At 41.6% G+C, this 27,325-nt stretch overlaps 1 protein-coding gene and 1 long non-coding RNA gene across 2 annotated transcripts in view; both read right to left on the bottom strand.

Moving 5' to 3' along the window:
• Positions 1 to 26,566, bottom strand: part of si:ch211-188c16.1 (uncharacterized protein LOC562677 homolog) — a 34,498-nt gene extending 7,932 nt beyond the window's left edge. The window contains exons 1-6 of the mRNA XM_037682025.1: positions 26,497 to 26,566; positions 23,612 to 23,735; positions 23,497 to 23,528; positions 17,360 to 17,420; positions 17,220 to 17,254; positions 16,923 to 16,986 (exon numbers count right to left, since the gene is read on the bottom strand). Of these exons, the coding sequence (XP_037537953.1) occupies positions 16,923 to 16,986; positions 17,220 to 17,254; positions 17,360 to 17,420; positions 23,497 to 23,528; positions 23,612 to 23,718 (299 nt within the window). The 5' untranslated portion in view covers positions 23,719 to 23,735; positions 26,497 to 26,566. The remainder of the gene's footprint in view (positions 1 to 16,922; positions 16,987 to 17,219; positions 17,255 to 17,359; positions 17,421 to 23,496; positions 23,529 to 23,611; positions 23,736 to 26,496) is intronic.
• A 263-nt stretch (positions 26,567 to 26,829) lies between these two features.
• On the bottom strand, positions 26,830 to 27,325 carry LOC119414436. The gene is made up of 4 exons (XR_005187001.1): positions 27,307 to 27,325; positions 27,139 to 27,179; positions 27,003 to 27,044; positions 26,830 to 26,925 (listed from the first exon to the last, which is right to left on the bottom strand). It is a non-coding gene; the product is annotated as an uncharacterized LOC119414436 (long non-coding RNA).

Raw genomic sequence — 27,325 nt, 5'->3', positions numbered from 1 at the left:
TATATATATATTTTATTCTGGTGTGTTTTCATCTTGTTTGTGTGTATGAGCGCTACAGATAGCCATGTAAATTCCTTAGGGATCAATAACGTATCTATCTATCTCTCCATCCCTCCATCTATCTATCCAATATTTTTAATTAATTGAATCAGCTGTAGGGCAGCATGGTGGCATAACTGGTAGAGCTGCTGCCTCGCAGCGAGAAGGTTGCCGGTTCAAATCCCGGTCCATAGGCCTTTCTGGGTGGAGTTTGCATGGTCTCTCCGTGCATGCGTGAGTTTTCTCCAGGTACTCCGGTTTTCTCCCACAGGCCAAAAACATGCATGTTAGACTGATTGGTAACTCTAAACTGTCCCTAGGTGTGAGTGAGTGTGAATGGTTGTCTCGTTTGTCTCTGTGTCCCTGTGATGGACTAGAGACCTGTCCAGGGCGTACCCCCGCCCCTCACACAGTGATTGCTGGACATTGGCATCGGCGACCCCCGTGACCCAAAATGGAAAAAGCGGGTAAAAGATGATGGATGGATGGATGAATCAGCTGTTGGTCAGGCTACTTCTTGTTGTGCCATTAGCTCTAAAATAGTTATTGAATCAAGTATTTACTTGTGTAGGTAAAACTAGATGTTAAACGACTGTTAAAATACACCAGAATGTAGGAAATGGCATCTACTTTTTTCAAAATTGTCTGGGGGAGGACCCCCAGTCCCCCCCCCCCCCCATTACAAATGCTTCTGACACCAATGGCCAACATGTTGCTACACAAGTATACATGGTGTCATATGGTATTCAAGGTGCATCCAACTTAACTCAGTGTATGATTTGCGTCAACAAGAGGACATAGCATTTATAGTTCTATGAGCATTTGGATTTTTATATATCAAAATACACTTGATAATTAGAATTTTAAGTATATTTACTGCATATTATGGTAATTTATTCTGTATTTTTGACAGGTAGCAGTCTCCACACCATCCATGACATCTACCACAGCTGATGTCTGCGTAAAGCATGCAGCATCATTAAGGACCACACCCACCCAACACAAGGACTCTTTCATCGACTACCCTCAGGCAGAGAATACAGGAGTCTGCCATCGCGCACAAAAAGACTCGGTCATTATCCACAAGTTGTCAGATTACTGAACTCTCAATAAATAACACTGAAATATTGGCAACAACATTGCACCAAGCCACATCTGTGACAACTAATATGAACAACATTAGCTTGTGACACCCAATATTTTTATTGCTAATGCATTATGTGGCTGTATCATGTATGCATCTACCTTACCATCATAATTCATCTCAATGTTCCTCACTACCTGTGCAATAACCCATCACACAACCTGTGTAGTATACGTTAGTCATGTGCAATATACAGTGAAGGAAATAATTATTTGATCCCTTGCTGATTTTGTAAGTTTGCCCACTGACAAAGACATGAGCAGTCTATAATTTTAAGGGTAGGTTAATTTTAACAGTGAGACAGAATATCAAAAATAAAATCCAGAAAATCACATTGTATAAATTATATAAATTAATTGCATTTTGCAGAGAGAAGTATTTGATCCCCTACCAACCATTAAGAGTTCTGGGTCCTACAGGCCAGTCAAACACTCCTGTCCACAGACTCAATTATTCAGTCAGACTCTAATCTCTACAACATGGGCAAGACCAAAGAGCTGTCTAAGGATGTCAGGGACAAGATCATAGACCTGCACAAGGCTGGAGTGGGCTACAAACCCATAAGTAAGACGCTGGATGAGAAAGAGACAACTGTTGGTGCAATAGTAAGAACATGGAAGAAATATAAAATGACTGTCAATCGACATCGATCTGGGGCTCCATGCAAAATCTCACCTCGAGGGATATCCTTGATCATGAGGAAGGTGAGAGATCAGCCTAGAACTACACGGGGGGAACTCGTTAATGATCTCAAGGCAGCTGGGACTACAGTCACCAAGAAAACCATCAGTAACACATTATGCTGTAATGGATTAAAATCCTGCAGTGCTTGCAAGGTCCCCCTGCTCAAGAAGGCACATGTGCAGGCAGTGACAGCTGGTATTAATGGGCTAGGAGGGCTAAGCCCTCCCTATCTGGCATTTACAATAAAGATGTTAAAATAAACAACTTAAAAATACATTTTAGCAATAATGTCACATTTTGTTAAATTTACAACAAAATTGGTGTCAAACAGCCTGGAAAAAATTCTGACAGCCCCGTTCCGTAACTGTACCTTCATTGTTCAAAATGATTGACAGACGTCTGGCCACGCCCCCTCGCTTTGCGGCTCATTGGGGCTAATTTTGTTCAGCCCAGGGTCAGCCCGCAGCCACAGGATTCAGCCAATGAGGATGGACGTACAATAACGTGCCTCAGCACGAGTGTATGTGGGCGTGGTTTGGTGTAGACAGCTGTGTAACGTGCTGAACTTGGGTGGATCTTAATTCAGCTCAGTCCAAATAATAAACATGTCGTTTGTTTTTATTTTTCATATAGTTTACTCTGCGTCGTTTAATGATGACCAGAAGACAAGCATTGAACTGAATGCCGTTTAATCTGCATTAAAACAAAACGTGCACTGGTTATAATGTGGGCTCATCGCAGCAGCACCTCATGCTGTCTTCTCATCGAATGGAACTGCTGCTGCTGCTTTTCTTTCTTGTTCTGTGATCCTATGTTTTAAATGCTTTTTATTAATTCTTCAGTTATTATTATTAGTGTATTGTATTGTTTTCTCGTTAATTTTACTCCCATTGATTGTTGTTGTTGTTAAGCACTTAGATAACAAGTTCAGTTTTAAATGTGCTCTATAAATAAAGTTGACTTGACGCTGTACAATACACGTGTAACAAACCCCTGTCTAAATGGAGCTTATACATGCACAAGAGAGTTTCTTTAAATTATTTTTCAAAGGCTAGAAATATGATTATGTTAAAGAGCAATTTGTAAATAACAGGAAAATAAAACTCGCTCGGGCTCGTCTGCTCAGAAGTGAAGGAGGGTGGAGCACGCTGTATTTAATAAACAAAAATCAGCTGTTCCGACTGAAACTTCAAAATAATCCGCCACTCACACACACCATGAAAATAAACACCAAACAAAACTGAATCATCTCTCTGATTTGACTTTATGTAGGAAAATATCTGAAATAAATCAATTTCACCCATTTCATACGAGGAAGAGAGAGCTCTCCTGGGCAGACTCTGGAGCTCCACCGGTCCTGCTGCATCTCTCCACCCGTTTCACCTACCACACCCTCCTGCTGTCAAACTCATGTCTCTTTTTATAAATTAAGACTCTGGCAGCAGCATTTTGGATCAACTGAAGACGTTTTAAAGAAGTATTTGGACACCCAGATAATAAACCATTGCAATAGTCCAGTCTAGACTTGACAAATGCATGAACCAGTTTTTCTGTATCATTTTTAGATGTTTCTAATTTTAGTGATATTGTGCAGGTGAAAGAAGGCAGTTCTAGTAACGTTTTTAATGTGGGGGATAAAAGACATGTCCTGATCAAAAATAACACCAAGATTTTTAACATTAGAGCTGGGACACAGATTAATGCCATCTAAGAAGGGAGAAAGACTGAACATTTTATTCCTAAAATGCTCAGGTCCAAAAACTAAAACCTCAGTCTTGTCTGTGTTCAAAAGCAAAAAATTTAGGCTCATCCAGGTTTTTATGTCTTTAAGACATGCTTGTAGTCCAAGTAGCTGATTGGATTCATTGAGTTTCATGGACAAATATAACTATCATCAGCATAATGAAAATTTATCCCATGCTGTTTAATAACATTACCTAATGGAAGCAAATACAAGGTAAAGAGTATTGGTACAAGCACTGAACCTTGAGGAACTCCATGACTTACTCGTGTATGATGAAAATTCATTATTTAGATTTACAAATTGAAATATATCAGATAAATGATTTAAACCAATTTAGAGCTGTTCCTGTAATTCCAATATCATATTCAAGTCTCTGTAGTTGAATATTGTGATCAACTGTTTCAAATACAGCACTGAGGTCCAGCGGGACCAGTGTAGACACCTGTCCATTATCAGAGGCCATGAGAATATCATTAGTGACTTTCACCAGCGCAGATTATGTGCTGTGGTGAGCTCTAAAACCTGACTGAAACTCTTCAGATTATTTATTTGAAGATGATCATGTAACCGACCAGCAACTTTTTTCTCTAGAATTTTTTAGATGAATGCTAGATTAGACATAGAATTTTTTAGATGAAAGCTAGATTAGATAGATATAGGTCTATAATTGGCTTGGATTTCTGAGTCAAGGTTTTGTTCAAGTAAAGGTTTAATTACAGCAATCTTAAAGCTCTGTGGTACATACCCATTTATTAGAGACAAATTAAGTAGATCCAACACGTGCTTTTTAATTAAGGGAAATGCGTCTTTAAATAGCCTGATTGAGATGGGATCTAGCAGGCATGTGGATGGTTTGGATGAAGCTATTATTTTTGACAATTCAGAGAGCTCAACAGGACAAAAACTGTCCAAACACAAATCAGGTTCTAGTGACATTTTTAAAGTTGTCTCATCTGACAGAACCAGAGGCGATACAAGGAATGTTTGTTTGAATTTTATCCCTAATTGAAACAATTTTATTTATAAAGAATCTCATGAAGTCATCATTGCTTATAGGGATACATGAATCCACATGGATAGGATTTTTCATTAGACTAGCTATGGTACTGTAAAGGAACCTGGGGGTTATTTTTAATTTTCATAAATTAAAGATGAATAATATAAAGTTCTACCTTTACAGAGCACTTTTTTGTACTTTAGCAGGCTATCTCTCCAGGATAAGTAAGACTCTTCAACGTTAGTGAAGGGCCATTTTCTTTCTAGCCTTCTAGACATTTGTTTTAAAGTATGCAACTCAAAACTGAACCAAGGAGCTAATCTCCTCTGATTAATTTCTTTTTCAGCGGAGCAGCTTTATCGAGTGAAGTTTTCAAGTAACTGTAAAATTATCAACTAGATGATCTAGGTCATTGCTTTCTGATGTATTACTCTGCAAGACAGAGGAAAATGATGGAAGAGAATCTTTAAATTTGGTTACAGCATTTTCTGATAAGCACCTGCCAAGGTCCAACATTTTTCAGTCAGGTCATCTGGACAGTTTATCTTTATGTGCTGAAACGTTTTTCCTTCGATCCGGAAGGCTTCATCAGTCAAGGAAACGCACAACAAAACTGATTCTTCCCCCAACAGCTTACTCCAAAGTGGAACAAACCAGTTTTGCTTGTGATAAGATGGTCTTTTTGGTACGCCCCCTTCTCCAATGCCGGCCCTCTTCCTTGTTGACAGTCTTGTCAAACTGGTAGAAAAAAAAACTTACTCAACTTCGGAGAAAGCTGTTGAGGGAAGAATCGGTTTTGTTGTGCGTTTCCTTGACTGATGAAGCCTTCCGGATCAAAGGCGAAACGTTTCAGCACAAAAAAAAAACCTGTCCAGATGACCTGACTGAAAAATGTTGGATTGTATACCTGGATTATTTAGCATGGACTTTGTTGTCACCTGCTAAGGTGAAATTTACTCTCATCAACTGCATAGTCATTTAATTTAAACTCAAAGGTATTTAAAAATGGTCAGACAGAACAGGACTTGGAGGATACATTACAAAGTTATTAATCTTGATGCCATAGATCAAAACCAGGTTAAGGGTGTAAACCAACTGACCATTAAATTTTTAAAGGCTATGCTTGAGACCTCACTTTCAACATCTACATAAATATTGAAATCACCCATTATTATGACTTTATAAATATTTTGTAGTAAGTTAGTTAACAATTCTGAGAATTCAGACAAAAACTGAACATAGGAGCCTGGTGGTCAATATACTGTATAAGAGCTAGTGAAAGTGGCCGTTCCATTTTCCATTTAGGCTGGAATAGACTTAGAGACAGTGATTCAAAAGTATTATAACTAAGAATTGGTTTAGTATTAATTAATAATCCTTTGTGAACTTGGAGAAGGCGTTCGACCGCATCCCTCGGGGAACCCTGTGGGAGGTACTCTGGGAGTATGGGGTACCAGGCCCTTTGATACGGGCTGTTACAGTAGGTTACTGTATGACCGGGGTCAGAGCATGGTCCGCATTGCCGGCAGTAAGTCGGGCTTATTCCCGGTGAGAGTTGGACTCCGCCAAGGTTGCCCTTTGTCACCAATTCTGTTCATAATTTTCATGGACAGAATTTCTAGGCGCAGTCAAGGTGTTGAGGGGATCCGTTTTGGTGGCCTTAGGATTGCGTCTGTTTTTTGCAGATGATGTGGTCCTGTTGGCTTTATCAGATCGTGATCTACAGCTTTCGCTGGAGCGGTTCGCAGCCGAGTGCGACACGGCCGGGATGAAGATCAGTTCCTCCAAATCCGAGGCCATGGTCTTGAGCTGGAAAAGGGTAGAGTGCCCTCTTCGGGTCAGGGAGGAGGTCCTGCCCCAAGATGAGGAGTTCAAGTATCTTGGGGTCTTGTTTACGAATGAGGGAAAAATGGAATGCGAGATCGATAGGCGGATAGGTGCAGCGTCTGCAGTGAAGCAGGCGCTGTATAGGTCTGTCGTGGTGGAGAGAGAGCTGAGTCAAAGGGCGAAGCTCTCAATTTACCCATTGATCTATGTTCCTACCCTCATCTACGGTCACGAGCTTTGGGTTGTGACCGAAAGAACAAGATCTCAGATACAAGCGGTCGAAATTAGTTTTCTCCGCAGGGTGTCTGGGCTCTCCCTTAGAGATGGGGCGAGAAGCTCGATCATCCGGGAGGGACTCAGTAAAGCCGCTGCTTCTCCACATCGAGAGGAGCCAGTTGAGGTGGCTCGGGCATCTGTTCAGGATGCCTCCTGTACGCCTCCCTGGTGAGGTGTTCCAGACACGTCCCACTGGGAGGAGACCCAGAGGAAGTCCCAGGACACGCTGGAGGGACTATGTTTCTCTGCTGGCCTGGGAACGCCTCGGTATTCCCCTGGAGGAGCTGGACCAAGTGGCTGGGGAGAGGGAAGTCTGGGCCTCCCTACTTAGGCTGCTACCCCCGCGACCCGACCCCGGATAAGCGGAAGAAAAATGGATGGATAATAATCCCAACTGAAAAATAGAAGCTACACCTCCACCTCGAACAGTTGTTCTAGGAACAAAAAAAATAAATTAATTGGGTGGAGTGGATTAATTTATACTAACAAAATCTTCCTGTTCTAGCCAGGTTTCTGTCAGACAGAATTAATCAGTATGATGATCAGTTATCAGGTCATTGGCTAACAGGGATTTAGAGGAAAGAGATCTGACATTCAATAGTCCACGTTTAATGATTTTATTCTTTTGTTCTGGTAAAGTAGTTGACTTTATTTTAATAAGATCTTTGTAGTTAATATTTTTAGAGCTGATTTTTGATTTATTTGATTTGAGCTGTGGGTGAGTTGGCCCAGTTTCAATGGGGTTTTGGGTGGGTAACGGAGAAGCAGCAGAGAAGTGTGGAAGACTACATCTTGGCTTCCTGGACTGATTTCTAGACTGGACAGTTAATTGTCAACAATCCTGATGTCCAACTGAATCAGCTAAGTTTTTAGAAAGAAGTGTTGCTCCATTTAAGGTGGGATGGATTCCATATCGCCGCATCAGGCCGGGTTTTCCCCAAAATGCACTCCAGTCGTCTACAAATCCTACGTTGTTCTCAGAGCACCACCTGGACGCCCAGCGGTTGAAAGCCAACATAATGCTAAACATGTCATCGCTGGACATGGTGGGGAGGGGGCCGGAGAAAACTAAAGATTCAGAGAGTTTTGGCGAAGTTACACACCGACGGTTTTAGCAAAGTTGCACACCGAAGCAACATAAATTTTTGTGATCTCTGATTTGCATAGCAGTGTCATTTTCGCTGGCGTGAATAATGATTTTACTGTATTTCGCCCTAGTTTCAGCCAGTAATTTCAGGTGGGCTTCAATATTGCCTACTCTGACTCCTGGAACGCATTCGACTGTGGTTTGAGTCGCAGGTGCCACGTTTCGATTCAGACTATGAAGCTGCCAATAACCAGGGTCTGCTCCTCGGCGGGTGTCTCACTAAGCACGGAAAACTGATTTGAAAGTTGAACAAGTTGGTGGTTGACCAAAGGCTTAGTTTTAGTATTTTTTTTCTTTGGCCCTTCCCCCAGTGGGCCTGATGTTCAGGGTAGCTAAGTGAAGGAAACTGGTTTGCAACATGGTTTTGAACGGGAGAACAATCATTTGAAATGTGAATAGATTGGTGGTTAGCTGTGGGGGGTAGTTTTAGCTTTAGGCTTACTTTGGGCCAATACTCCGCAGGCCTGTGGTTCTGAATTGCTAAGGGGAGGAAACTGATTTAAGTGTGATTTAAAGCAGAAGACAACCCTTAAATGTACCGGGCACCGGGCAGAAGAGGCTCGGACAGAGGATCCAGAGCAATGTTCCCTCTAATTTTTCATCTGTCTGGGCAAACACACAAGCTCCCCGAGGATCATTGTAAGCAACACAAGATGTGCATGCTATGGTCACACACCAGTATCACACCTGTTCAAAGATTGGGATCAAAGCAAATTACATGGCTTATTAAAAGAATCAAACTACAGCAGCAATTTATTTTAGTTTACTTGTAATATAAGTGATTTGGCCCACTTCGAAATGAAAAGACATTTTTGTTGTTCATGTGATGAGTAGTATCTTAAATGTGAGAGTCCTGCTTTGGTCTGGGTGAGAGTCCAGTTGTGGCATGGGTGAGGGTCCTACTCTGGAAGATTGTTAGCAACACAATGGCCATTGGTATCAGAAGCATATTTGTAATGTGTGTGTGTGTGTGTGTGTGGGGGGTTGGGGGGTTGGGGATCCTTCCCCAGAAAATTCTGAATGAAGTAGATGCAATTTCCTGCACTCTGGTGAATTTTAACGCATTGTTTAACATCTAGTTTTACCTACGCAAGTAACACTTGATTCAATAACCATTTTAGAATTAATGGCTCAACAAGACCTGCCTGACCAACAGCTCTCCTTGTGTGAACAGAGCACGCTCCACTTCTCTCACGTATCCTAGGCACAGTCTAAGAAACACAGTGAAGCCCAAGTTAAGTTTTAGGGGAGGGGTGGGGAATCACTAGCCAATAGGGGGTGTAAATCACCAGCTTTACCACAATACATTATATTGATTTATTTGTATGACGATTCGATTTATCTTGATATCACAAAGTCTGTCATGATACAATTTCGATTTTATTTGAGTCACAAGTCTGCGATTAGTATATTGCGATAACAAATGCCCATCTCATTTACATATAAATAAATTTACAAAAGCAATTCAAATATGATTTAACCATGTTATTTCTGTTATTACAGGCATCAGGCATTTAAAAAAAACAAACATTTTTTTCTTAATTAATGAAAAAATAAAAATAAATGACCTGTTCAGTATAGTCTCACATTTCTCATGTTTAAGTGCCTTTTTTTAAACCAGTTAACTTAAAAGTGCCCCAATTACCTTTCAGTTATATAGAAACAAAAATAGATATTGAGCTTACATAACATGGCTATCAATGGTGTGTTTCTTCTTCAGGTGAATGGCGAGTTGCGTTTCCCGGGTATTTGAACACACACTGGCACCTGTTGCATAAGGCATAAATTTTGTCTGTTGAGCTGTCCTTCAGTCGGAATCAAAAATATTTCCACAGTGTTGATTTAAATCCAGCAGGAGAGTGAATTTCATTATCTGTGTTTTCTGCCTTGTCTGCCATGTTGCTGAAACAGCCGCAGAGCGCAGCTGTGCATGGAAATGGTGACACAGATGTGCATTGGAAATTTCAAAATAAAAACATTTTAAAGATGACGATATGAATCGATGTTTTAGTTTTGCCACAATATAATTGAATCATTTAAGTGATACCAATGTAAATTGATGTATAGTTAAACCCCTACTATCAAATATGAAACGATAATCACTTCTTACTAATGGCCTAGCATAAAGCAATATGATAATCATCCATCATGTTTATTAGTTGCTTAAAATACCCAATTAAAACTACAGTAGTGGGCTAAGTCTACTGTAACCTTACCCAGTTGTAGGGTCAAGAGACAAACATGCATGAAGAACATTCAGGAATTGTGTCTATGAACATTATCAAATATTTTATGTTAATGGTAAGATCGCTCCACCCACAAGGAAATGTAACCCAGGGTGAGCTAACCTTGGACAAAAACAAAACAAAGATAGCTGTAATGTGAAGGTAGAGAAGCTCACAGTGTTACCTGAGGCATTTAGTGAGGCATTCATTTCTTATCGAACAACATTAAGACAAAAAAAAAAATCTAAGCTGCTAATAACTTAAACTAGTTACTGCAGTGGATGTTTTCATGCCACAGTGACACACAGGGCAAGAAATCAGTGAAATTCAGTATGTAGGAGTAAATTTACATTACACAACCTACTAAACTTCTTATTTCGGTTTTCCCTCTTCAGCGGTCTCCACAGTGAGTCATCCTCCTCCATCTCACTGTCCTCTGTCCTCACTCCAACTACCTCCATGTCCTCTCTAACTGCATCCATATCTCTCCTCTGTCTTTTTTCTGGCAGCTGCATTTCTAACATTCATCTACCAATATACTCACTGTCCCTCCTCTGGACATGTCCAAACCCCTGTCCCTCCTCTGGACATGTCCTAACCACCTCAGTCTGGCCTCTCCAACTTAATCTCCCAGTTGTTCAACCTGTGCTGTACATCTGATTATCTCATTCCTAATCTTATCCATCCATGTCACTTCTAAGGAGAACCTCAACATTTTAATTTCTGCCACTTCCAGTTCTTTCTCCTGTTTTTTTTTGTCAATGCCACTGTCTCCATAACACAAAACATAACTGGTCTCACCACTGTTTGTAAACTTTTCCTTTGACCATGCAGACATACACCTAGCACTACTGTTTGCCAACACTTAGCATGATAAAAATGGCTACAAGTCATGGGATTAGCTTACTTACTGCCTTTGATGTCGTACAACCATAAACTTCTGTGATAAATCCACAACGCCAAATATTATTCCTCAGTATGCAATGAAATATGCAGTAACAAAGCTTGGAAAAACATAATAGTCAAGGTTGCTTGTAGCTACATAGCTTCTCGGAACTTGGTTCGCATGTCTGCGCGGAAACTCCAGAAGACGCCGATTGGCTGGAATAAAAGTTTGCCTGTGATTTCAATTATATAATTTTTTACCTCTTCGTAAACTTCCATTGTCGCTACACAAATCACATGACAAATCATGTGACACAGGTCTGTTTTGAACGGTGGGGGGGTTCTATCCTCCATTCTGCACACATCAGGTGGCTGCACTGTACAGACCATTGTGCTCGGGCTGACAGGTTTATAAAACGGGAGATAACCTTGTGGCCAATTCGCAATTGCGCATCATAGATTTTCTTGTGCACAGAGAATGTGTGAGCAGCATGCGATTGCGCAGGTGCGTAGCTTAGAGGGAACACTGATCCAGAGTTACCATGGCCAGGCTTCACTACCATCAAGAATCTGTGGAAATATGGTGGGCGCACAGTGGTGGCACAATCCACTTCAAAGAAATCAACCATATTTACCGCAGCTGACTACACCCGGATATGGCAAGAGCACGAGCAGTGTTCACGGAGGCGAAGTGGCTCCTGTAGAACAGACCTGGGGTTTGGTATAGTCTTCTCTTCCAGCACGGCTTCGCATCCCACATGGAGGGACGGACAGGGTGTTTGTAGACTTCATAAAAGCGGTGGAATACATCAGGAAAAATATTGTTCCAGTGACAGGCAGCGAGGATGGAAACAAATCAAAATAAACCACAGGACCGGCCTCTTTTGATCAACAACTTTTATTAAACTTGCCTTTCACTCAAATAGTTGGCGGTGATTCTTTGGATGCGGTATGGATAACATTTAAATTATATTAGGGACAAGTGCACAGTGTTAATGCTTTGAACTGATTACCATAAGTTTTGGTATATAGTTTTTCTTCTTCTTTCGGCTGCTCCCTGCGTTAGGGGTCGCCACAACGAACTAAATCGCATGAAGACTTTGCAGTTATTTTTACGCCGGATGCCCTTCTTGACGCAACCACAGACCGCCGAGCTACCACACCCCTCTGTGTGGAACAGAGAGCTGCCATCTAGGACACCCGGAGGAGCAAATTGTGGGGGTTAAGGGCCTTGCTCAAGGGCCCAGAGTGGGACGAATGAGGGTGGAGGCAGGTGTGGGTGCTTCACCTACCCAACCCACATTTTTTATGTCGGTACCGGCGATCTTCCGATCACAGGCTCACCTTCTCTAACCTCTGCGCCACCACTCCCCATAAGTTTTGGTATACAGTGCACACCCTATAATAGGAGCGTTTTTCTTTTTCTTGTTAAAAGTGATTCCACAGTGTTAACGCTCCGATTTGATAGCTGTAGAATTGATATTTATGGCAATATTTGCATTTTTTGTTGCTTGTTTTTGAGTTTTTTAATTGCCATTATATCACATATGGGCAGACAGAAGTCCAGATGGTGGGGTTGTGTTCTCTAAGCAAGCACTAATGTGTGGATTTTCAGTTTATAGTGTGTTTTGTTCTCCCCATGTTTGGATAAGAGAGAGGAGTGGGTTTATTATCTACCCATCTATCCATCCATCCATCCATCCATCCATCCATCCATCTCTCGTGTGTGTGTGTGTGTCTATGTCTTGGTTGTTTTTCTTTTTTTTGTTATACCCCGTATTGGCTTGCGATAGTCTGTATGTAATTTATCGCCTGTTGTTCAATTATGACCAACGTTAAGGATGTTGTCCTCTCTAGTGGCTGCCCAGTTAAGTGTGTAAGCTGGAATGTGAAATCCCTTAACGGTCCAGTAAAATTCCAGAAAATTACATCACACAAAACAGCTGGAGAACCATGTGCGTTCTGCAGATAGTGGAAAATTTGTTAAAAAATGGTCTGGTTAGGTGTTTCAGTCTAATTTCTAATACAAATAAGAGGGGTAGCTATTATAGTTCGTCAACAGGTGCAATTTACAGCCTCAAGTGTGCATGCTGATAATGCTGGGCGGTATGTTGTAGTGGTGCAAGTTGTACACGCTGCCAGTGATCTTGGTTTTGGTATACAGTATGCTCCCAGTTGGGATGACTACATTTTTTAGTAACATCTCAAATATACCGAATTTGTCAACACAATCTTATAATTGGCGATGACACAAATTGTGTGCTTTCATCTCTTGACCGTAGTTCGATAGGGAAAACAACTGACTAAATCCACTCTACTAATGAACTCATTCCTTGAATCATATGGTGTGGACAATGTATGGCGTTTCCGTAACCCTACTTCAAGATCATACCCATTCTTTTCCGCAGTCCATAAGACTTACTCCCGAATTGATTTTCTTCTTGATAAACAAGTGTTGCCTTTGCTGAAGGAATATGATTATTTGGGCATGGTCATCTCAGACCATGGTCCACTTATTATGAAATTATTCATCCCGGTCACAAAATCTGTATTTCGTCCTTGGAGAATCAACCCCTTACTTTTATCCGAGGAAGAGTTTACCAAATTTCTTACATCCATCCATCCATCAATTATTTTTTACCCGCTTCTTCCATTTTGGGTCACGAGGGTCACCGGTGCCCATGTCCAGCAATCACTGTGCGAGGGGCGGGGTACACCCTGGACAGGTCGCAAGTCCATCACAGCAAATTTCTTACATCTGAAATTGGAATTTTTCTTCAAGTTAACTGAACACCAGGAATGCTACTCTGTCCTGTCTTGGAAGCATTAACAGCCTACCTGAGGGGTACAGTTAAGAAATTTAACAGATGTAATACTACAATTAGAGAGAATATAGGAACTCCCCCTCATGGAATCTAAAGAAAAACATTTGTAACTACAAACTGAATTTAATACTTTGTCTACTCTGCAAGCAGAGTATTTAATCTCTAAATCTAGACAGGTTTTCTACATCAGCCAACCAAACTATTACAGCAATAAACAATGAACAGGGAGCTGCATGCCATGACAATGCTGAAATTAATGCTTGTTTTAGTAAATTTTACCAGTCTTCAACTAACGTATGGAGAATTTTTTTTTTAGATCTTGAACTTCCTTCAGTGGGTCCTGATCTTGTTGGGGATTTGGAGAGGAAGTTCTCCGTCACTGAGATGAACTCCGCAATCAACAATACGCAAAATGGGAAATCTCCTGGACCAGATGGCTTCCCATCAGAGTTTTTAAAGAAATTCTTAAGTCTACTCTCACCCTTCTCACCCTTATTAAGGTTTGCGTTTGAGGAGTCACTTGCTGCACAGACATTGCCATCATCCATGCATCAAGCTGTAATCTCGATACCTAAGAAAGATAAAGACCCTCTAAATTGTGGCTCACATAGACCTATCTTGCTTTTAAATATCAATGTTAAAATCCTTGCAAAGTTCCTGGCAAAACGACTTGAGCGGGAGGTCCCCAAAATCGTTTCGCCTGACCAGACGGGGTTTGTTTAAAAACTATCACGTTTCTTCAATGTTAGGCAGCTGCTTGATGTACTGTACACTCCTTGTCCACCCAAAAACACCTGTAACAAAGCCATTATTTCATTAGATGCAGAAAAAGTATTTGACCGAATGGAGTGGGATTACCTTTTCAAGACTTTATAAAGTTACTTAAATTTGGTCCCAAATTTATATCATGGGTGGGGCTGATATATACCTCATTAATGGTGGAGGTCCGCACCAACATATCTTCCTATTTCGAACTGCAGCAAGGTACAAGACAGGGTGCTTGCTTTCACCACTTCTATTTGCGTTGGCGATAGAACCTTCGACTGTAGCTTTGCGGCAGAACTCCATCATTAAGGGGATGAGTCAACTAGGTACATAGCACAAAGTTTCTTTATGTTCAGACGACATGCTTTTGTATTTATCAGACCCCCTTAGTATCCCTGAATTATTTTGCTTAAAAAAATTGGGAAATTATCTGGCTATAAAGGTCAACCTTCAAAAGGGCGAACCGATGCCTGTGACCTCTAAGAACGTAAATTTTGAAACCGTACCCTTTAAAATTAGTTTAACAAAATTCAAGTACCTTGGGATCTGGGTAACTCGTGATCACAAGAACCTCTATGAAACCAATTATCTACCACTCATGGCAAACCTTAAAACAGGACAATGCTAGAAGGCAATCTGTATCTCACACTCTGGGGGGCAGAATAAACTCTGTAAAAATATTAATATCCTACCTAAATTCCTATACTCGTTTCAGAATCTGCCAATCTTCCTTACTAAATCCTTCTATACCAATTTGAACAGCCAGATATCAGCATTTATTTGGAATAAAAACCATCTACAGATGGCCAAGAAGGTCTTATATCTGCCCAGCAGACTTGGAGGCATGTCGCTTCCTAACTTTATGCACCATTATTGGGCAGCTAATATCAGAGCTCTACTATTTTGGTTGGGTAAGGACACCTCTTTCTCCTAGTTGGGTGGCCTTGGAAAGGGCCTCAGTTAGATCCAGGTCTCCTGCATTACTCTGCTCTTGGGTGCCCTTTAAACAATCAATATAAACCTACACTTCTAACCCAATTGTGATCTGGTTGGTTAGGATATGGAATAAGTTCAGGAGAGCATTTAACTCTACAGAGTTCTTGTTTTTGGCACCTGTGTCAAATAATCATACGTTTACTCCCGCAGTAGCTGATCCAGCTTTTGACACCTGGGTCTTTTGGGGGCGGGGGGGGAGTGCATTCACTATTTGATTTATAAGTTGATGGTAGACTTGCCTCTTTTGAACAGAAGGTACAGAAGTTTAACATTCACATCAGTTTTTTTAGATATCTGCAGCTGAGACATTTTGTGAGATCTAGCTCAGACTGTTTTCCTCTGTACCCCTTTAAACATTTTGAGGACAAGATTTTAGAATGCAGGTCTGATACCAAGGGAGCCCTTAGCAAAATTTATAACTGCTCAGTTCATACCACGAGTCCAGTTTGGACTCCATTAAACTGAAATGGGAAGCGGACTCAGAGGACCCCATATCAGACTATCTGGAAAAAGATCATTAAGAACATTTACTCATCTTTAATCTGCCTGAGACAAGCTGTAATCTAATTCAAGGTAGTGCACAGGCTGCACCGGTCCAAAGACTAGCTGTCCAAGATCAAGTCCAATCTGGACCCCACATGCAATCATTGTAAACAAACTCCAGGTACACTTTTGCAGACATTCTGCACTGGTCCCAAACTGCAGACTTTTTGGAATTCAATATTTGACACCTTCTCTGGAATATGTAGCAAAACTGTTCACCCATCCCTCACCATTCATTTTAGTGTTCAAGGTGGTCCCGGTGGGTATGTCTTTCAGCAAATTGAAGATGCAATTGCCTTTGGCTCTTATCAGGCCAGGAAGCTAATATTGTGCAATTGGAAGGACCCACACCACCCAGCATATGTACATTGGATGAGAGATGTGATGTACCATATCTACCTGTATAAAATAGGATATACCCTGAAGGGGTCTGTCAAGAGATTGAGACACTTGGCAGCCTTTTGTATTGTACATTGAAGGCATGGTTAATTTGTTTGTGTGTGACTGATCTGGTGTGGGAGGGAAGGGGGTTTTGTTCTATACGGGTTCCTTTTTTGTTGTCGTTTTGTTGTATGTTAAAAAAAATAAAAATAAATGGAGAAAAAGGTAATAAAAACACTTTTTTTTTTTTTTTTTTAAACAGAGGACTGAGGAAGAACTAAAAGGAATGCCACAGATCTTGGAGTCCATGGATCTCATCTTTCCTGATGTGCAACTGTGAAATTAATTATTACAAAATAGACGGAATCTCCTGACTGCCTGGTTATAAAGCACAGCTACTAACCAAGCTTACAGGAACTGTGTGCGCATGACAGAGAGACTTACTGTGTGTGCAGGTCTTCAAGGTTTGCGTCACCCACAGTTTGCTGGGCATCCCCATAAACACATGCTGTCAAATGAACACATGAAGGAGATGAGGACAGACTAATGAGCTTAACTTATCCAAGATAGGACTGAACAAGGACTAACTGGGGGGAAAAAGTACGCCATATGTCCACACATAACCAAGTAAGCACAGGCAGAGGCTGTTTTCCTTTCAAAAAAGGGAGTAAAGGAGTTTGTGGCATTTTATTTTTGTCTTTTTCACTCAGTTGAAAAGAACCAAACATGAAATATACTCACACGTGTCGGGCTCCGAGGCAGACTGCTGAAGAACGCTACAAAAAGATGACAGAAGAAGAAAACTGCATGTCCTGATTTCATCTTTCTAAAACCTTCTGCTCTAGATATAATGCTTGTGAAGGAGCAGCTAAATGTCTTACTGGCTTTCAATGGAAGGTGAGAGGGTGTCCTCACAGGCCCACTCCTCACTGTCATCTGTGACTGAAGACAAAAACTAGATGTGAACAGCTGACGATGCAAATTTGGCAGCTAAAGCTCCCAGCTTCCTCTGCACTGGTCAAAGGATGTATAGTGGTGCTTGAAAGTTTGTGAAGCCTTTATAATTTTCTGTATTTCTGCATAAATGTGACATTTTTAGCAAAGATGGCCGCACAACCAGCCGCAGCTTCACCAGCTCCCAGTGAGATCCCAGTTTTCAGCTGTTTTGAAACAGTTTGTTCAGGTGTTCAACTGTTCCCAACAGTTTGTTGGGTTGTTTCAGTTTTGAAACAACCCAACCTTAAGCATGTGAATTATAGCCTAACCGAACTGATGAGGATGAGAGAGAAAATTTAACACTGAATACAGCAGCAATCAACAATCTTAAAACTACGCTGGACAGACTGCAACTTTTACAGACATCAGCGTGGAGACAGCAGTGCTCAAGAAAGAGAAGGCGTTGTGCTAAATAACATCTCGCTTCAAAACAAACACCCGGAGGCTTTTTATTCAATTCAATTCAAAAATACTTTATTAATCCCAGAAGGAAATTAAATGTTGTAACTCATCATCCTGGTTTCATTAAAGAGTTGTTATAGATGGTGATGGCTGTGGGCAGGAAGGATCTCTTTTAGTGGTCTGTCCTACAGCAGATCTGAAGAAGCCTCTGACTGAAGACACTTTGTTGTATGACAGTCTGATGAAGAGGATGCTGAGGGTTGTCTATAATGTTCTTCATTTTATGAAGAATCCTTCTTTGAACAATCATCTCCAAAGGTTCTAGAGGAGTCCCCAGAACTGAGCCAGCCTTCTTTATGAGCTTGTTGATCTTTTTTAAGTCACTTGCTCTGGTGCTGCTCCCCCAGCAGATGATGGCAGAAGAGATAGTGCTCTCTACAACAGACTTATAGAATATATGCAGCATCTTGCTGCAAACACTGAAGGACTTCATCTTCCTCAACAAGTACAGTCTGCTCTGTCCCTTCTTGTAGACAACTTCACTGTTGCATTTCCAGTCTAGTCTGTTGTCCAGGTGCACCCCAAGGTATTTATACTTCACCACCTCCACTTCTTCTCCCATGATGGAAATAGGGTTGGACCTGTTCCTGATTCTCCTGAAATCTACAATCATCTCCTTTGTTTTGTTCACATTCAAGATGAGATGATTGTTTCCACACCATGCCACAAAGCGGTCCACCAGTTCCCTGTACTCAGCTTCTTGTCCATCTCTGATACACCCAACTACTGCAAAGTCATCAGAATATTTCTGCAGATGACAGGAGTCTGTTTTATACTGGAAATCTGAGGTGTACACATACAACCCTTCAGTCTCACAAACTGTGGTCTGTTTGTCAGGTAGTCTTTGATCCAGGCGATTGTTGAGGCCTCCACCTGAGTCTTCTGGAGTTTATGATAAAGCAAATCAGGCTGGATTGTGTTAAATAAACTGGAGAAATCAAAGAACATGACTCTCACAGTGCTATCTGCCTTTTCTAGATGACAGCAAGTTTGGTGAAGCAGGTGTATGATGGCATTTTCAACTCCAAGTCCACGCTGATAAGCAAACTGCAGTGGGTCCCGATATGTGCTTGTTTGTCTAGTCAGGTGGGTCAACAGAAGTCTCTAGGACCTTCATGATGTGGGATGTCAGGGCAACAGGTCTATAGTCATTGAGGACTGATGGGCTAGTTTTCTTTGGCACTGGAACAAGGCAGGAGGTTTTCCACAACACTGGAACCTTCTCCTGGGTCAGGCTAAGGTTGAAGAGATGCTGCAGAATCCCATAGAGCTGCTCTGCACAGACCTTCAGGACTCTGGGACTGACACCATCTGGACCTGCAGCCTTATTCTGGTTCAGTCTCTACAGCTGCTTCCTCACCCGACTTCTGGAGACGCAGAGGGGGGAGGCAAAGGAGGTATCAGCATCTTCTGATTTGGTTGAAGACCAATATGTAGAAGAAGAGTCCATGACTGAGGTGGTAGATACAGTATTTGAGGAGTGACAGGACAGCCTTGGGTCAATGGAGAGTGGTATGTATGTTTGGCTGTGAGCAAGAGGATGCTGAGCTTGTTCCTGAACTGAACCTACTGAAGAATGTGTTCAGTTCGTTGGCTCTGTCCAGGCTTCCATCCTTCTGATCCTCCTTCTGCTTGAAGCCTGTGATCTTTTTCATCCCTGACCACACCTATGATATTGTTCTGTTGGAGCTTGCTCTCCAGCTTCTTCTTGTACACCTCCTTGCTGTTTCTTATCTTGACTTTTTGTTGCTTCTGTGTGCTCCTCAATAATTCCCTGTCTCCCTCCCTGAAGGCTCTTTTTTTCTGGTTTAGCAGTTCCTTCAGGTCAGTGGTGATCCAGGGTTTGTTATTGGGGAAGCATCTCACTGTTTTGGTGGGGATGATGTTGTTTACACAGAAGTTTATATAGTCGGTCACAAACTCAGTCATGGCACTGATGTCCTCTCCATGTGGCTGGCACAGTGCATCCCAGTCTGTAGCCTCAAAACAACCCCGCAGGGCTTCTTCAGCTTCCATTGACCATTTTCTCACTGTTCTCTTTATTGCAGGTTGTCTCTGAACAAGGGGTTTATATTTTGAGCAGAGAAACACAAGATTGTGATCTGATTTGCCAAGAGGGGGTCTAGCTTTAGCGATGTATGAATTCTTGACATTTGCATAAAACAAGTCCAATGTTTTGTTTTCTCTGGTAGAGCAGCTGACACACTGTTGGAATGTCGGAAGTGTAGCAGAGAGAGAGGCATGATTAAAATCCCCAGATATTGCAACAAACGCACTAGGGTGTTGTGTCTGTAGCTTAGCAACCTCGGAGCTGATGACATCACATGCATTCTCGGCAACAGCATTGGGTTGAATGTAAACAGTTGCCAAAATAACACTGGTGAACTCTCTTGGCAAATAATATGGATGACAACTTAGTGCTAACAGTTCAATATCTGGACTGCAGAGACGACACTTCACAGTAACATGTCAAGGATTACACCATCTGTTGTTCACAAGCACTGCCAACCCACCTCCTTTCCTTTTGCCACTCCTCTTTAAATCTCTATCTGCTCGTATGGTCAGAAAGCCTGGCAAGGAAACGCTAGAGTCAGGGATATGATCCTGCAGTCATGTCTCAGTGAAACAACACTGCATTCCCGATACTCTGGATGGGTCCTTGTTAGGGCTTGAAGTTCATCCAACTTGTTTCCCAGCGATCTCACATTGCCCATCGTGATTGATGGAAGAGATGGTTTAAACTTCATTCTTCTCTCTTTCTCCCTCTTTGCTCCTGCTCTGCATCCACGACGCCTCTTTTTCAACTCATTTGGGATTTGAGGCTGTAGTTGAGATATTATTTGAGCTTTTGAGATGTTAATCAGCTGCTGTTGGTTGTAGAAAACCGCCTTGTTGCCATGGTTACGCATCATAACAAATATCCAAAACTAAAAAAGTTTCAGTAAAAATCCTTCCAGCTGCACAGCATCTGATACCAGAGGAAACAGTCATCCAAAAAACGTGATTTACATCCAGAAAAAGAGGAATTTTTCCAAAAGCAAAATCTCAGAATGAAAGTAACAGAGCTGCTCCAACATGCAGCCACCTTGAGCAGCGCAATTCTAGAATAGTGGTGGGTGGAGAATTTAACCACAAATCTGAAGGTGACACAGCCAAGTATTTATCAGCATGTGACCATACCAACACGAGGAAGTAACACACTAGACCATGTTTACACCAACGTGAAAGACACATATAAAGCCATACCCTGCTCCCACCTCAGACTCTCTGATCACATATCCATCTTTCTGGCTCATTCTTACCTCACCCAGATGAGACGCTCCAGACCCACAAAAAAGGAAATAAAAGGATGGGTGAGGAACAGTGACTAAGACTTGTTTTGCATGCACAGACTGGCAGATCTTCAGGGAGGCTGCTGTAAAGGAGGGGGTGCTAGACCTGGAGGAATACACATCCTCAGTCCTGTGTTAGATTAGCAAGTGTGCTGATGATGTCACCACCTTCAGGAATGTGAAGAGCTATCCCAACTAAAACCCCTGGATAAATGCAGAGGTACGCAGCCTGCTGGAAGCCAGGAACACTGCTTCAGGTCTGACAATTTACAGGAGCTAAGGAGGACAAGGTTAGAGCTGGATGCTGGTATTAAGAAGGGCCAAAGCAGCAGATGCACAGAGGATCCAGGGACACTTCCTCACAAGACCCACGGATCAAGTGGAAGGGCATTAAGTGCATATCAGATTATAAAAAGGTAGAGGTGCACAATGCCCTAGGGACCCAAAACTGCCTGATGCTCTCAAAAAGGTTCTATGCACGCTTTGAGGACCCTAACAGATCACCCAGCACCAGACTCACCTCATCACTGGAAGAAGAGTTCCTCAGCATGAAGTAAAAAGTGCTTTCCACACTGCTCTCACCCACCTGAAGCAGAAAGACTCCTACGTCTGCATGCTCTTTGTGGACTTCACATCTGCCTTCAACACTATGATTCCCCAGACCCTGATGGATAAACTACTTGCACAAGGACTAAGCCCCTCCATTTGCAACTGTGTCATGGACTTTTTAACCAACAGACCACAGTCAGTGAGGATCCACAACTTCTCCTCCACCACCATAACCCTCAGCACTGGCTCCCCCAGGGATGTGTGCTGAGCCCCTTCCTGTTCACTTTGCTCACATATGACTGCACACCTACCCAAACAGGCTGTCATGCTGTAAAGTTTGCAAATGATACAGCTGTGCTGGGATACATCACAAACAACGATGAGTCCAGCTACAGGCAGGAGGTGGAACACCTGGAGAGCTGGTGCAGGAAGAACCTTCACATCAATATGAAGAAGACAATGGAAATGGTCGTGGACTCCACTATACGTCGTTACGTCGTTGATTCAGATGGTTAGGTTAATAGCTTCTTTAGAGAACCTTTTCATGATATGCAAATTTTTTGGGACAGGCATTTTGGGTTTTCATGAGCTGTATGCCATAATCATCAGTATTAAAACAATTAAAGACCTGAAATATTTCAGTTGGTGTGCAATGAATCTGAAATATATGAAAGTTTCATTTTTATCATTACATTATGGAAAATAATGACCTTTATCACAATATGCTAATTTTTTGAGAAGGACCTGTAGATCTGTGCTTTTGGCAGAAAATGTGGACAAGTTTGTCTTTTTGGCCAAAAAACTTAAAACTTGATTAGTTAGATTGTAAACAGTCTGTTGCTGCTTATTGTTCTAGTTCTGACTCTTATTGTATTCATTAGGATTTTTATTAGTAGTATAGTTTATTTATTGTAAAGAGTGCAGTTTATTTAAAATATCGTCCACATGGGTCATTTTTATTTATTTTTATACAAACGTATTGTTTACTTGGCATATTTTCAAAATAAACTTTTAAGCCTTTATTTTGGCCTTTTTTGTACCGAAAATTAACCAAACCGAGCCCTCCTTGAAACCGAAACGAAATGTGATTTTAGCGTACCGTTCCACCCCTAGTAACAATGGTCTTGAATTTCCTCCATTTGGACACAATCTGTCTGACTGTGTATTGGTGGAGTCCAAACTCTTCAGAGATGGTTTTGTAACCTTTTCTCCTTTGTTCGTGCCATGATCCACTTCCACAAATCTGTTTTGTGAAGAGCAGACTTTGATATATCCTTGTTCTATAAATCAAACAGGGTGTCCACTGACACCTGATCATCATCCCATTGATTAAAAACACCCGATTCTAATTTAATCTTCAAATTAACGGATAATCTTGAGGTTCACATAATTTTGCCACTCAATGTAATATTAGATCATTTTCCTCAATAAATAAATGACCAAGCATAATATTTTTGTCTCATTTGTTTAACTGGGTCCTCTATCTACTTTTAGGACTTGTGTGAAAATCTGATGTTTTAGGTCATATTTATGCAGAAACAGAAAATTCTGAAGGCTTCACAAATTTTCAAGCACCACTGTATGTGGTGCTGGGACTGGGATTTTTCGGTTCTCCAGACCAGTTAATTCCATGTTTTCAGATAGAGACTGACAAATGTTAACACACGATGAACACTTACAGCTGCTTGTTAGAATGGGATGGGTTGAAGATCTGGAAGAGAGAGGGGGGGGGGGGGATTACTATGAGCAGAACAAATTAGGTACAAACATTGTTTGAAAAAAGTAATTCGATACCTGCTCCCAATACTGATGGTGTCTGCCTCCTTGTTGCCTTCTCGGCAGGCTGCTTGAGCCTTTTTGCCAAGTTCTAGCATCTCCTTTATATTCAGCTCCACGTTCATCACTGAAATATAACCATCTGAAACAAGGACAAAGAACAGACCAGAGAAAACACAAGATAATTGGTTAAATGTGGGGTTTTAAAGTACAACTACTGAAAAAAAAAAAATCAAGACTCAGTTTCATAAATCTACATCAAATCTGGAAAAAATGTCTCTCATTTTTAAGACCCTGATTTTACTCCATCTTTATCTTCTACTGCTCATCTGTAGTCGGGTTGCAGAGGCAGCTACAGAAGAGAAACCCAGACTGTGCTCTCCCCAGCGACACTCTTCAGCTCCTTCTGGGGGACGCCAAGGCGTTCCCAAGTCAGAGAAGATACACAACCCCAAGTACAAAATACTCCTGCAGCAGTGCAGCTCCTACAAAGTGTGATCCCACAATAGTTGGAACACACTCGCCGGTCCTCCTGTTTAAAATGGGAACCACAATCCTGGTCTGCCACTCCACAGGTGTTGTCCCAGTCCTCCACGCAACAATGAAGAGATGTGTCAACATGGCAGCCCAACAACATCCAGGCCCTTCAGCATCTCAGGGCAAACCTTTTCTACCTCTAGTGCCCTGTCCCCTGGTAGCTCATCTTTACTACATTTATTATTTATTTATTTCACCAGGAAAATCCCATTGAGATAAAAAAAAAAAAAACCTCTTGCAAGAGAATCCAGGCCAAGACTGGCAGCAGCACGCAGAGGTTACAAAACATTCACAGCAAAAACTGAAAAAGTTAACTCCATCATAAACAATTAAAAGGTTCCTCAGTTAAACATTTACAGATGATTCCTTCTCCAAATCAGTAAGAATAGCCTTAAATACATTTAGTGACAACAGCTCCTCTAGGTTCATGTATTTCTGCAACTGGTTCCAAGAAGATGGAGCAGAACTGGAAAGAAATCTTTTCTGTTCTGCTCCAAGTTTAGTTTGGACTTTAGCCACCGAAAGTAAAAATAAGTTCTCGCAACAAAGAGAGTATCCTCCGGTGGACTCTCTCTTTATAAAAGGCCAACAAGTATGAAGGAAATTGTCCTAGTATGGCCTTATAAATAAAAATATGCCAATGGCGGAGTCTACGAGTGGCCAAGGACGTCTGTCCAACCTGGTTGTATAAAGTGCAACGATGTGTAAAACATTTTAAACCTGTTATAAATCTTAAAACTGCACGATAAACAGTATCCAGCAAATAAAGGCATTAAGAGGAGCACGCATGTATAAAATGTCACCATATTCCCCTGGTACTTTGTGACCACTGCCATGGTAATGGACTTGTTGTCCACAGAGTCCTCGGACTCTGCTTTCTCAAAGGTGGATGAGTTAAGGTTAGCCATTCTCCACCCAAACCAATCAGCCCGGGCCAGGGTCTACTTTCATTAGTCACAAAATTGTTTGCCAGAACCTCCCCAAGGACACCATAAGTTCTTCTTCATGGCCTCCCCATATTCCTCCTTTGCCTGAGGTTTTGCATCTGCAACCACAGATGATGTAGTCTTACTGGCCACCTTGTACCAGTCAACTTCTTCTGGAATCCTCTGGGACAGCAAGGCATTCTTCTTCAGCTTAATAGCCTCAAAACAGGTTGCGAGACTCCAGAACTGCAGCGACTAAGACATTACTGTGGCAACAGGCACAAATGTCCTTCAGGCTACAACTCCTGAAAGCTGCATTTGAAATAGAGATCCTGAACATGGCACATTCAAATTCCATGTCCCTGACCTCCCAGGGACACGTGGAAAACTCTCCAGGAGTTGATGATTGCACAAACAAGGGCTTCACCAGATGTTCCCAGTTCACTATGAGTTTGGGTTAGTCAAGTCTGGCAGCTTACCCTACCACCAGCTCCAACTCACCACCAGGTGGTGATCGGTTGACAGCTTTGCCCCTCTCTTCACCAGGGTGTACAAGACATTGGATGCAGGTCTGATGATATAATTACAACATTGATCTTTGGCTTAAGGTGGCCTGGTACCAAGTACACTTACGGACCACTATTCTCGAACATGGCACAGGTTATGGAAAGCCCATGCTTAGCACAAGTTTAAAAACAAAAACACTGTTTGGGTTCAGGTCAGGGAGGCAATTACTGCTAGCCACCCCCTTCCAGATAACTCCGTCATGAGTTATTATCCAGAGTAGGAGTCCAGCCTCTTTCTCTCTCCAGGAGTTGGGTTCCAGAACCCAAGCTGTGCATAGTAGAGGTGAGCCCAACAGTGTTGTTAGAGATAAAACAGTGACAAGCACTGGGAGAAATTAAACAAAACCTGCATGTCACTTTTAGCTGTTAAATATATGCGTTTATGAGGTTTCTTCCCGTTAGGATGGAGTTTTTCCCCTTTCCACTGTCGCCTTCATGTTTGCTCAAGATGAGTTCTGCGATGAAGTTAAACTCAAAGCAGTCTGCTCCTCGGATAAATAGTGCTAACTGATTTTATATATAAATGTTTCTGTTCAGTGCACTGAGATGACTTCTATTGTGACTTGGCGCTGTATAAATAAACTGAATTGAGTTTATTGTGAAGTCTGAGCTGAACAAGTTTGAATTCACACCACTGTCACTAAAGTCCCATTGAGGAATTATATGTGTAGTATTTTCACAAACTTATTTCACGTCCTGCGATTTATGGGAACTAAAAGTTGGTACACCTTTCCAATGGAACTGCTCATTTTGAATATTTTTATTTTGTTGGTATGTTTTTCCAAAACTGTTGAATAAACTGAAAGCTTGTGACAAAAACAACAAGTGGAAAATTATGAATTGGCACCTTAAAAACCAAAAGGCTCATACTTACACTTGTAGTTGGCATCTCGGGCCAACCATTTGCCTTTGGGACAGTTGGTGGTCCGGATGATGCCCACCGTGTCGCCGCTCTTCACAGGCAGGTCGTTCTTACGGACTTTACTGGCTACATTCACCTTGGCGTGGTACATCGGTGCTTCGTTCCCACTCACCTAGGGTCAAATGTCACCAGAATCGTCCTCAGAACAGCTGCTTAAAGTTAGAGCTGCTTTATTTAAAATGTAGCTGCATATTAGATGCTGAATAAAAACGCTACAGTGAGTCGGAGAAGCTGACTAATCCACTTACCTTGAACTTCTTTTTCATTTCATTTTCCTTCTTTTCCCTCTCTTTTTGCTCCTTTCTCTCCTTCTCCAGCCGCTGTTTCTCTCTCTTCCTTTGTTCTTTATAGACGGTGGAGTTGGGGCTGGACTGATCCCTACTAAAACAAATCACATTTTTTACTCCAAGCCTAAGAAAAAAAAAAAAAACAGTTTTCTAAAAAAAAAAAATACACACCCATAGGCATGTGAGGCAGCATGCTCTCCTGTTACGCTGCCCCTGCAGTTGGATTTCCACAGTAAAAGAAAATAAAAATCATCATCTGGCCTACTGTCAAAAGACAGAAAACAGCCCTGCGTATGAGGAAACATACCACTGATGTCTCAGCTGTTTGTTAAAATACTGCTCCTCCTTCTACAAGCAAGAACAGTCTTTATTTAACACAAAGGACTGAAAGTACAAAATTTATTCATGACAATAATATCTTTAAGCTGTAAAACAGAGTTTACTCCACACTAAATCAGATTAGAAAATGAAATACCGCAGGGTTGTCAGCGTAC

This window comes from Nematolebias whitei, chromosome 9, assembly GCF_014905685.2.
Source record: "Nematolebias whitei isolate Nwh7 chromosome 9, NemWhi1, whole genome shotgun sequence".
Classification (NCBI taxonomy): Eukaryota; Metazoa; Chordata; class Actinopteri; order Cyprinodontiformes; family Rivulidae; genus Nematolebias; species Nematolebias whitei.
This window is presented reverse-complemented; position numbering and strand designations above follow the sequence as displayed.